This window comes from Priapulus caudatus, unplaced genomic scaffold, assembly GCF_000485595.1.
Source record: "Priapulus caudatus unplaced genomic scaffold, Priapulus_caudatus-5.0.1 Scaffold471, whole genome shotgun sequence".
NCBI classification, from domain to species: domain Eukaryota; kingdom Metazoa; phylum Priapulida; class Priapulimorpha; order Priapulimorphida; family Priapulidae; genus Priapulus; species Priapulus caudatus.
This window is the reverse complement of record NW_014577532.1, coordinates 194,690-207,523: the sequence shown is the minus strand read 5'-3', so window position 1 is coordinate 207,523 and position 12,834 is coordinate 194,690. Positions and strand designations below refer to the sequence as shown.

Genomic DNA, 12,834 nt, shown 5'->3' with positions numbered 1-12,834 from the left:
TCCCTACACCAACACAACGTCAATACACCGTAGTATTCCCTAGCAATACCGTTTCTTTAGAATTGGAACACTCAGCCTCAGGGTTTATTCATTTCTGTATTACATGAGCCCTTATGAATTAGTTGTAATAGTGGGTTAATTTACGGTCCCAGTACACTTACTAGTTACTAGCCTTAGCTATATCAGTCTATGGATCAGTATACAGCAAGTGCCGTACACTACAACTACTTGCAAGTACAACTTCCCGTCACTATGATATTGATAGTAATGTAAATAACCCGACAAGACTGTACATATCAGTGTATGACTGCAAGTCTGCACTGCAAGATCAAGGCTGCACTGCAAGATCATAGATTCGACTAGCTCCTTTATATACAGGTTATTTTTACTGCCTATAGCCTAGAGTCCTAACATATAATACGATGTATTGCGATGTATGTGTTTGTGCGCGTTTATGCATGTATTGCTACGTGTTCTCGGCTTATATAGCTTAGTCACTCGATGGGTAATCGAGGTGGGAGCGAGTCCCAGTCTATATAGCCTTTGTCCTTGCAGCCATTTCCATTACTGGGCAAGGTTCGCGAACGTGAGAATTTCGTCAGTTTTTCTGTGATTTTGCGTCACACAGCTCGGTTACGAAGAGAGAATTAAATTATGTTTTTATAACAAGTCAACATTGTTCAGGTCCCAAATGTCTATACCCTCTGTTTCCCCCACTAAAATTGCGGACTGTTCGCTGGCAGCTATGGATCCGTGCGCCGGCCAATTCATTCGGCGCACGGATCCATAGCTGCCAGCGCTGCATACTGTCGTAGGACGTTCCCGCGGTCGCGTGCGCCTTGCCGCGGAATTGCGCGCAAGATCTGCGCTTATAGCGCTTGGGATCAACACCTCCTTTCGGCAACGCTTCTCTAGTATCCCGTCTCATCTGGTTGTTACTGCGTTCAGTATCCATGTTAAGGATACTCTCAAGGTTTTAGGCAAAATTTTACCGATTTTTTTTTCCGATTTTATTTGACGGCTATAACACTATGTGCCACCGCTGTATCTCTATGTAACGGTACATGTGAACTTTTAGAGCGTTTTGATTGCCCGCGTACACGTGTAGTGAGCAGCAGCTGACGTCACTGATGACGTCAGAGACATGATACAACCAGAATTTTCATGATATTCACTAAGCCAGTATCATTCAGCATCAACTCTCCTACAGCTGTCATCTGCCAGTGATAGTGAAATTGCCGCGCGACCGAAAATTACGAAAGCCCAGAAGGCTCATGCGAAATGCGAAATGCGAGATGCAAAATGCGAAATGTGAAATGCGAGATGCGAAATGCGAGATGCGAAATGCGAAATGCGAAATGCGAAATCTGAAGCAACCAATCAGAGAATGTGTTGGTCTTGACAAATCGCATGGCCGGTATTAATTACTACAAAGACAAAGATATATGCATGGCGATCTCGATTACAAATAGTAGGTCTCAGGGAAGAGATATAGTGAATATAGAAATAAGTTGTGGATATAGAAATCAGTTAACCCTAACCCTAACCCTAACCTTAACCCTAACCCTATCCCTAATTCTAAAATAAAACAAAATTAGCCAAAAATAATAAACAATAAAATTAATAAAAGACAAAATTTGCCAATCAGAACCGTTTTAGTTAGCGCTTAACGCGCCCTCTAGCGGATCACTATCTCTCCCCTGTGCAAAATTTTAATACAAACAATGAGGGTGAACAATTCACCTTCACATTCATTGAAGATCGTGGGTTTACGTTGGACAAACTTGGTAAGTTTTTCTGCTCTCTAATACATATAGGTGCGGGCGGACATACGGGAACTTTGCCACATCCGGGACTTTCTTAACCTAGCAACCAGCTGTGCCGGTGAAAACAACAGCCTGTCTCCGTGAGCTTGTACCGTAGTATTTGGACGCTCGCCCGAAACTGGACACTCCTAAGTGCTCATGCGCGCAGGCGCCTCTTGTTTTGCAAGGGCGCACACAGCGCATGCGCAGCATGCGCAGTAGTCATCTGCGCATCTTGCCTTTCGACACGGGGGAAATGCTATCCCCCGGGCGCGTGATTTTTTTCCTAGGTCAATCCAAGGAGCTACATATAACATGATGTTATATGTAGTTGTATGTAGCTGTTATATGTAGCTCTTTGGGTCAATCAAGAACATAGGGCTGTAGTAAGCGCTGCTATTGGTTGAGCTTGTTTCGTCACTCAATGACGTCACAGTATTGTCATATACATAGCACATTCAAAATTCAAAATTCAGATATGGCTCTATAGGGTAGCGGTTTAAGCGCCAGCGTCAAGTATGAAAGGTCGGTGGATCGAATCCCATCCGTTTTCTAATTATTTTTCTGTTTTCTGTATTTTTCTATCTTTATTCGTTGAACATTTTTTCCCCAATTAACGCAAATATTTACATGATTTATTTACAACATTTTAATAACAACAATTAATTTTTACAACAATTAAAAATTAAATTTTTTATATATATTTTTAAATAGGATTTGGGTTAGGGTTAGAGTTAGGGTTAGGGTTAGGATTAGGGTTAGGGTTAGGGTTAGGGTTAGGGTCACAATGCAGTGAATGCACCATAAAACAGGAGTTTGAGGCACGTGATTGTGACACGTAACATAGGGATGACGCCCTGTCGCTAGCCGCATGTGTTTAGCACGACATTAGCTGAATCAAAAAGATTAGAATTTAATATGAACAAAACAAATATAATGGTTACCGGTATATAAAATTCACAAACAAAGAAAGATTTTTGCATCATTCCTTGATATACGTATATTGATATGATTCCTTGATATTTCGTGATACCTAAGCCTAAGGCTAAGGACTAAGGTGCCTAGGCTAAAGTGGATTTGCACCGGTTATAACGTTATGATGAGTCCGAACTGAAAAATGTAGGTTAAGGGAAATAATGATTATGGGCAAGAGCAAAAATTGTGGAAATCATACTATAGACCATCACAGCGGCACGGGCGGTTCTGCAGCGAGTGCTTATCTCTTATGGTGCTATTTTCTCAGACACATTGCGGTGCCAGCCCGTTACCAACATTGTGGCTTTACATAAGGTCAACGCCTGTTAACGCCTTAGCCCAAAACAAGGAGCTATTATTTAGCTCCTTGTCCCAGAACGCTAGTCAATGTTTACATGGCCACAGCGCAAATCTCTTGGATTCATAAAAATAATAAATTAAAATCAAGAGATAAATAGCCACATCAGCGGGCCGTTCCCCTAGCCCATCACTTCATCTCTCCAGCGTGCAAAATTTGTTTTTAAAAATAACATGTTTACTTCTTTCTCATGTTTCACTGTTATTAGAAGAAAGGTAAAATCTGTGTATTCGCATTAATTTCACTCTTGCCTTCTATANTCTCGTGCTATGGACAGTATATCTTGGTACGTTTGCATTGAATGCCAAGATGCCGGTTTCCTAGGTCAAAACTGTTCCACTTGAAGATCCAGTGCTTTGATGCTAACAATCCTGCCAAATGATGCAGCGTGCTATGCAGAACAGTATCTCGGGCACATTCTCTGTGAATGCCAGATGGTTCCTAGGTCAAACTGTCTCCATGGAGAAGATCATGCTTTGGTGATAAAACCATGCCAAATGATGCAGGTGCTGGAGACAGTAATTTGGTACGTTTGCATCCCGTGTGAATGCAAGATGGTTCCTAGGTCAAACTGTGCCATTGAGATCAATGCTTTTTGATGCTACAATGATAACAACCCATGCCAAAATGATGCAGCGTGCTATGCAGACAGTATATCTGGTACGTTTGCATGTGAATGCCAAGATGGTTTCCTAGGTCAAAACTGTTCCATAGAAGATCCATGTTTTGGTGCTAACAATCCATGCCAAAATGATGCAGCGTGCTATGCAGACAGTATATCTGGTACGTTTGCATGTGAATGCCAAGATGGTTTTCTAGGTCAAAACTGTTCCATTGTAGATCCATGCTTTGGTTCTCACAATCCATGCCAAAATAATGCAGCGTGCTATGCAGACAGTATATCTGGTACGTTTGCATGTGAATGCCAAGATGGTTTTCTAGGTCAAAACTGTTCCATTGTAGATCCATGCTTTGGTTCTCACAATCCATGCCAAAATAATGCAGCGTGCTATGCAGACAGTATCGAGAATGTACCCGAGTGTGAATGCGAAGATGGAACAGTTTTGACCTAGGAAACCATTGAAGATCAATGCTTTGATGTTAACAATCCATGTCGAAATGATGCAGCCTGCCATGCAGACAGTATCTCGGGCACATTCTCGTGTGAATGCCAAGATGGCTTCCTAGGTCAAAACTGTTCCATAGAAGATCCATGCGTTAGTGCTAGCAATCCATGCCAACATGGAGGATCATGCTTTGCAGACAGTGAAACGGGTAATTACTCCTGTAACTGTCTCGATCAAAATATTGGACATGACTGTAGTTATGAAGATCCATGCTATTCGTCTCCCTGCGGTAATGCATCTTGTTACGTTTTGTTACATGATGATAGGCCTGTTGGCTACCAATGTGTTTGTTTAAGTTTAATAGTGAATAATAAGTGCATTGATAATCCAAATTATCGAGTCACAGAGAAGTACAGTCTGATAGCCATGACATCACCTTGTCAAATTGGGGCAATAGGAGACGATTGTAAATTGGATGATCCATGTTATTCTTACAGTAATCCGTGCGGCCCGCATGGCGCATGTGAACACGATTCCTTGTTTAATTTGCATTGCGAATGCGATACGCAGTACACATTCGCAAATAATACATGCGTTATCGTTAGTTAAATGTGTTTTCCCGCTATCACTCCACATTTCGTACATTTCTCTTGTTATTGCTTTTATTAGTTCATTAGTGTGCATTACTTTAACAACACGACAGCGATACACATCATAAATGTTAGAATAAGATATACGTCACTGTTATTTAAATTAGGTCTATTAAAATTTCAAATAAATAGCATCGATTCCTTGCTATCACTATATCCACTGTACATTCATCTTGCTATTAACGGTGTAAGAGTGGCGGTAAAATCAGGGTGTCTGAGATTCATTAACTATTGATATAACGAACTGCAGATTTCATATATATTTTAGTTAGGTAATGAGAATATTGATTGAGTATTTTAACTGTCCCTGTTTGATTATATGTTTATTATTACTTCTTGTGTTTAATCTGGCGACCGTTAATAATATTTCTGTTGGAAATTTGTTTTTGTTTGTAAAAATTCGGATCCTCGTTTTACAGCCGTTTCATGCACCTTCTAAAGACAACTTTATCACGTCGTGACTGTATGTGTTCTTGATTCTATTTAACGAACAGTAGTAGTAATATTAGTGATATCAATTTGTTATTACCAGTAGTTATTTAGTATATACGGGTTTTTGTAACCAGCACCGTATTGATTGCGATTGTAATAAAATGAATGATAAATTTTTACACAGTAATGTTTCTTATTTTTCTCTTTGTGCTTTATTGTTCTCTTGTTGTTACTGCGTTTAGTATCCGTATGTTAAGGATACTCTCAAGGTTTTAGGCAAAATTTTACCGATTTTTTATTTTCGACTTTATTCCATGGCTAACACTATGTGCCACCTCTGTATATGCTCATTTCTCCATGTAACGGTACATGTGAACTTTTAGAGCGTTTTGATTGCCCGCGTACACGTGTAGTGAGCAGCAGCTGACGTCACTGATGACGTCAGAGACATGATACAACCAGAATTTTCATGATATTCAATAAGCCAGTATCATTCAGCATCAACCCTCCTACAGCTGTCATCTGCCAGTGATGCTCAAGGGGTCGTTGTCGTAACAGGTACTACAGATATGTACCCGAGGTACCGCGTACTATATGTTATACACAAAGTGTACCAGACTTGTACTACAGAAGTGTACCCTAACCCTAACACTAAGCCTAACCCTAACCCTAACCCTAATCCTAACTCTAACCCTAACCCTAACCCTAAACATACCTCATATAAAAATATAAACATAATACTAAACAACCTAAAACTACCTCGGGTACATATCTATAGTACCTGTTACGACAACGACCCTTCGTGCGCCAGTGATAGTTGAAATTGCCGCGCGACCGAAAATTACGAAAGCCCAGAAGGCTCATGCGAAATGTGAAATGCGAGATGCGAAATGCGAGATGCGAAATGCGAAATGCGAAATGCGAAATCTGAAGCAACCAATCAGAGAATGTGTTGGTCTTGATAAATCGCATGGCCGGTATTAATTACTACAAAGACAAAGATATATGGCGATCTCGATTACAAATAGTAGGTCTCAGGGGAGAGATAGTGAATAAAGAAATAAGTTGTGGATATAGAAATCAGTTAACCCTAACCCTAACCCTAATCCTAACCCTAACCCTAACCCTATCCCTACTTCTAAAATAAAACAAAATTAGCCAAAAATAATAAACAATAAAATAAATACGAAGACAAAATTAGCCAATCAGAGCAGTTTTAGTTAGCGCTTAACGCGCCCTCTAGCGGATCACTATCTCTCCCCTGTGCAAAATTTTATTACGAACAATGAGGGTGAACAGTTCACCTTCACATTCATTGAAGATCGTGGGTTTACGTTGGACAAACTTGGTAAGTTTTTCTGCTCTCTAATACATATAGGTGCGGGCGGACATACGGAAACCTTGCCACATCCGGGACTTTCTTAATCTAGCAACCAGCTGTGCCGGTAAAAACAACAGCCTGTCTCCGTGAGCTTGTACCGTAGTATTTGGACGCTCGTCCGAAACTGAGCGCTCCTAAGTGCGCATGCGCGCAGGCGCCTCTTGTTTTGCAAGGGCGCACACAGCGCATGCGCAGCATGCGCAGTAGTCATCTGCGCATCTTGCCTTTCGACACGGTCGCAATAAACAAACATGGCGAACTTCCCGGTCCCTGATGGAAACATTTGATTGAAACAATTTGAAATATGTAGTAAATTAGTAAGACTGTGCTATGTGTGTCAGGTTACAAGGCGAAACAAAAAGAAAACAAAAGAGCATGGCTACTATTTTCTACGGCCGTGCAAAACAAGATTCAAACAAGAGCAAAACAAAAAGAGCATGCCTACGGTGCGTCCAAATACTACGAGCGTCAAATACTACGGTACAAGCTTACACACGCAATACCCCATTTCCAAACCAAAAGCATATTAATTTCCTTGCATATATGCCGAAAACGTGTGTAGTAGTAGGTTGTCACAATCATATATATTGCACAGATAAGAAAATTTTTTTTTGGAGCTGCCAAAATGACATAAGAGTCCAGAGAGGCGTGATAAGTCATAAGTGGCTGACTGCCACTTAAATGTGAATGAGTAAATGAGTAAATGTAAATGGTACGCACTGAAGTCCGTCAAAATTCTCCACTATTTGTTCTGATGATTTCGTGACAGGTAGCTACTATTTTATAACTGCGTGTGTGTGTTTGCGTGCGTGTGCGTGTGCGTGTGTCACTGTGTGTGCGAGTGCGTGTTTGTGTGCGTGTTCGTGTGTCACCCGTGTGTGCGTGTGCGTGTGCGTGTGCGTGTGAGTGTGTCACTGTGTGTACGTGTGTATGTGAGTGCTTGTGTGTGTGCGTGCATGTGCGTGTGCGTGTGCGTGTGCGTGTGCGTGTGTGTGTGTGTTGTGTGTGTGTGCGTCCGAGTGTGTCACTGCGTGTGCGTGTGCTGTGTGTGCTGTGCGTGTGCGTGTGCGTGTGCGTGTGCGTGTGCGTGCGTGCGTGCGTGTGCGCGCGTTCGTGTTTGTGTGTCCTTGTGTGTGTGTGTGTGTGTGTGTGTGTGTGTGTGTGTGTGTGTGTGTGTGTGTGCGTGTGCGTGTGCGTGTAAGTGTAAAACTGTGTGTGCGTGTGTGTGCGTGTGCATGTGCGTATGCGTGTGCGTTTGTCACTGTGTGTGCGAGTGCGTGTGCGTGTGCGTGTGAGTGTCACTGTGCGTGTGTGTGCGTGTGCGTGTGTGTGCGTGCGCATGTGTAATCTTGGACTTTGTTTTTGTTTCACGAGACCTGGTGTAATTATTCAACTAATGCAAAACAACAAATAAGAATAGCTTAAATAATTTATATTGCAGTGCATATGTATCTTACATAATGTCATAAGTATAGCTACAGAAAGGCTATCTATATACTCGTAAGGCATATTAGAAGAAATTTCATGAAAAAAAAACTTATTAAAACTTCCAAACCAAGTGACGGATAATTTGAATCGTTATGCTGTAATTTATGGGCGCCAGTGACGCAATCGTGTTGTTTTCACCGGCGTTCTGCTGGTGGTCACGTGACTACTGATCTGTGACGTAGCACCGCCCGCACGCACCTATTTGTGGAAGTTTCTTTGTTCGTCTGTTCGCGATGCAAATCGATAGGCCTATGGGCCACTCTAGATATGTCATATGTCCAAGGATGATCGGTGCACCCGGTTCACAGCACGAGTGCGGTTCACACACGCACAATGAGCGAGACCTGCGCGCAGTTCACGCGCTATATGCGTGTGACAATAGATCTTTTATTATTATGTGTTACGTTTCTATCGATGATACGCGTGAATCGTATTTGAGAGAACGTCATTATCGCATATCCCAGCATGCCGTACTGAGACGTCATTTCCGACCTGCAACCGCGGGAAAGCGTGTTTGTTACTTAGCAAAATGCCAAAAGTAAATAAATACGAAATTCAAAGTGCGAGTTATTACTGGTGCAGCTGGTGGCAGCAGGAAATCGCTAACTGTTAAAGTGGACAATAAGCGGTTGGTGAAAAGCCTTTTCAATGAGCATAAAGCCCGTGATGATGATATTTTGATATGCCTAGTGTCAATGTTTCTGGTGCTGCTGGCCCTGCAAGTGCAAGGGGTAGCGGTAGACCAGCTATATATAGGGCCTACTAGTACTACTAGTACTACTACTAGTACTACTACTACTAGCAGTATGAGTACTACTACTAGTACTAGTAGTGGTACGGAAATGGAGATCACCATTACTGCGGACAGTGTTGCTGCATGGTATTCTACAGCCTATGGAACACAAAGATACACGTACATGTATAATAATTAATATATTAATATTATTATAATAATTAATGAATATTATTAGCATTGTGACTATTACTAAATTAATACTAGTAATAGTAATAGTATTAGGTTAAACTTAAGTCGACATATTATTATTAATAATAATAATGCTGGTGGATTCACATAATGAGTCCCCCCTGCTCACTCCCTCTGCTTACCATACTCGATCGTCCGCAGTAATCACTTAATTAGCTACTCTCTGCCCAAACTTCGTTCCTTCCAAACTCTTCATTTGTTTATTCATCATTTATATTTAACCTATTATGCCTCACAGTTTATTCTGGCTACCAGGCAAGCTAGACAGCGAGGATGGGAGCTTGGGCTGACCTCCCCCATCTCTGTTTCTCAGCGTACAAGAAGGTGACTCGTGGGAAGCAATGCATCATTTGTGGGGCTGACCATCCCCCAATAAGATGGCACAGATTGCAGCTATTCAGCAACTACTGCATGGTTGCTTTGAAACGGCCCATTGCATCTAAAGCTGCATGTTGCTTATTACTGGAGGGTATAAATATTCAGAGTGGCTATATATGCCGGCAGCCCTGCTATATATCTGACGGCTGCCGGGCACGGTGTTTATGTCTTCGATTTTCTAAATGCCCGGCAGTTTTAATTTTCAGCGTTATCTCAAGTAAACAAGGTTAGGGTTATAGGTTAGGGTTAAGAACTGTCGGGCATTTAGAAAACGAAGACCGTGCGGCTGCGGGCATATAGCCACAGCGATAAATATTATGATAGTGGAATCTATCTTAAAAAAAACGCCTGTGGCTATAGTCCGGGCGCGAGCACAGTCTTCGATTTCCTAAATGCCGGCAGTTTTTAATTTTTAGCGTTATCTCAAGTAAACAAGGGTTAGGGTTAGGGTTAGGGTTAGGAACTGTCGGGCATTTAGAAAAATCGAAGACCGTGCCCGGCTGCCGGGCACTTGAGATAACGCTAAAAATTAAAAACTGCGGGCATTTAGGAAATCGAAGACCGTGCTCGGCAAACCGTCAGATATAAGCCGGCTGCCGGCAATTAGCCATTCTGTAAAACAAATGCATGACGTGTTCATAAGCTCTAAAATTGTCATATATTGTTGAAGTGTACCGTTGATGGACACATACTAGAGTTAGCACATATTTTGCCCAGTACTTGAGTAGTGTAATTATGTATATAAAAACAGCAAAACATTCAGATTACTATAAACAGTGATGAGTTGATAAATCCATATGCTAAATGTCTTAATTATACATATGTAATGCTTTGATTCTTTATATTTTATTTATTTTTAGAATGGAATGTTCACCCGATATGACACCAACAGGGTGGAAGTGTTGGAATTGTGATGTGGACACACCTGCCATGCATATCAGGCTACCCCAGGGTTTACAGTTGTCGATGCGAGAGGTGAAATATGATGTAGGGACTTATTAATTGTACGTTATAAAGCCATTCATTACGTTTATTTACCAAAGATTGTTATTTATGCTATGAATGACCATTTTTGTTTTCGACCAGCCTCAAGCATAATCTGTAGCCAGACATACGCTACATATATAACTAGACAGGGGGCACTCACGGCGTGACATACCTCTCCGCCCAGCGACAGATACGCCATACGCCCCATGTAACATGTATGTATTACGAGCTGGCTCGCCGCTCGCTGCTGGCTGCTGCTGACTGTCTGGCTGCTGCTGGCTGGCTGGCTGGCTGGCTGGCTGAACTCGACGCGCTAATATCGAATCGCCCGAACAAAATATACCTACGAGAGCGATCATCTATAACCTCGTCGCGTTGGGAGGTAAAAAGTTCTTGTTCAAGCCCATTGCAGAAATTTTCAAGAAATTATATCAGCCAATCACACAATATGCGACATAAATGAAAGGTATATTGTAATGCACACGTCTGTTTACACTACACTCTACATTTACATGTGTCGTAAATAAAGCATATACCACATTATTATCATCTTCTTGTTAACATAGAATATAACACATGTATATTTAGGAGACAACGCAGTGTCAATTACGCTGTGCAGCTGCAACTCTGCAGCGGTCACAATGCCTACGGTATGGCTTGTGCCAATTAACACAACAAACCCCAGGTGGGCATCCCATTGATCTGATTGATTTCTAAGGCTGTTGGTACTGAGTGCCAGGTATCTGTCAAGGGTTTCTGTGAGGTGCTGATCTCTATCGGCGCTGAGACCCACTGGCAGACAACGATGTAAATATAGTAATTATATGTTTACAACTTAAGAAATGTCACTATCTATAAAAATGTGCTTATAAGCTTTACACAACGCATATATCATTTTTCTGTGTATTATGTTTCTTCCTGTCGATAAATTGGCCCAAACTCACACCTAGTTACATCTGGATACAGATTAGAGACATCTACAGAACCTTGCAAGGAGGGGTTTTGAGGAGTTACGCTAACTTGTGGAGAGAGGCCGATACCCAACGGCTGCTGGACGGTGATAATGGCACCAACATGCCAGGCTGCCCATAAGCCTTCAAACACACTATACTTGAATTCGATGATGCTACCTTAGAATTCTTGTGTTATATTGCAGTCTTGCTTTTTGGATCCATCAACGAACAAAAGAACCGTATATATTTTGCCTGACTTAAAATATTAGTATCTTTTCACAATTATTACAGGACAACAGGGACCAAGGTTTTCATCTATTTGAATGGCAATATTGGTCTTTTCGGAAAAAGGCGGCTGGCCATTGACCTGGGATTAGGAACTGTCACCTTCGATTTTTTCTCAACAAGACCAAGTTCCAGTATGTAAGCAAGGTTGGAGTGACGACTAAGAAAAGTGATGGGGTATGGGAGATATTGCTTTATAATCATAGCGTCTAAAATATACCAAGCTCGCTTTGTACAAGACTTCTACAGATGCATGTAGTCTTGTGGATGAACCAACTTGCATTGTTGGTGCCTTTTGATTATTAGTTGACACTTCATTTTGTTAAATGTGAATAATGTGAAATCTGAGGGCCAATCTGTTTGAGCAGAAAATGTGTGTGCTGTAGTAACTCTTTACCACATTTTACTTGCAGGTTTGCAATTTGAATTTCAAAAGCTGGCAATCCGTTAAGGAGCAATCCCGACCATGATATGACCAGAAAGTTTCTTGAACTTTAGGCATCGGTAAATGGCGAGTATATGTCAAAAACTAGGTACATGTGTCATTGTATGTAGTTGTGCAGAATTAATTTATGACATAAGTGTGGACAATTAATAAATCTGTCATAACATCACTTAAACTTACACATATTTATCACTATCTATACTTAAATATATGTCAACTTATTTTGTAACATAACTGATGCCTGTTTTTATTAGTTCTTGCGTATCAGAGCTTTCTTCGCCAGTGCTTTTTCAAAGGTGTAAGGTTCCTAGGGGTATACTGTATGACATTGCCTGTGTTCTTGACAAATGTTCAAGTAATCTTTGTTATATTTCAGGTTATATATCAGATTTGTAATTACTTAGAGAAATGATATTCAATATAAACTTACACGGTAATATATGGTACGCATGTACGTAGTACTATATTGGAGCAATTCCTAAATTTTAACCAAAATTTTTTTTACAGTACTATTGCTATTCAGTGTTGTCTTAAATTTCCTGCTCGTTTTAAGGTTTTGGCCACTTATTGCCAAACTTTCGAACAAAATTATATCACCGACACTATCACATAAATTAGTTCTGTTTTTTGTTCTAAAATGAATGT

General features: G+C 41.1%; 1 protein-coding gene and 1 long non-coding RNA gene across 2 annotated transcripts in view; one reads left to right on the top strand and one right to left on the bottom strand.

Annotated features, from left to right (window-relative positions):
- LOC106810770 (neurogenic locus notch homolog protein 1-like) overlaps positions 1 to 5,465 on the top strand; it is an 11,415-nt gene extending 5,950 nt beyond the window's left edge. The window contains exons 4-5 of the mRNA XM_014814219.1: positions 3,835 to 4,093; positions 4,217 to 5,465. Of these exons, the coding sequence (XP_014669705.1) occupies positions 3,835 to 4,093; positions 4,217 to 4,814 (857 nt within the window). The 3' untranslated portion in view covers positions 4,815 to 5,465. The remainder of the gene's footprint in view (positions 1 to 3,834; positions 4,094 to 4,216) is intronic.
- Positions 1 to 12,834, bottom strand: part of LOC106810771 — a 14,479-nt gene that overhangs the window by 1,239 nt on the left and 406 nt on the right. The gene's annotated exons all lie outside the window — the stretch shown is intronic.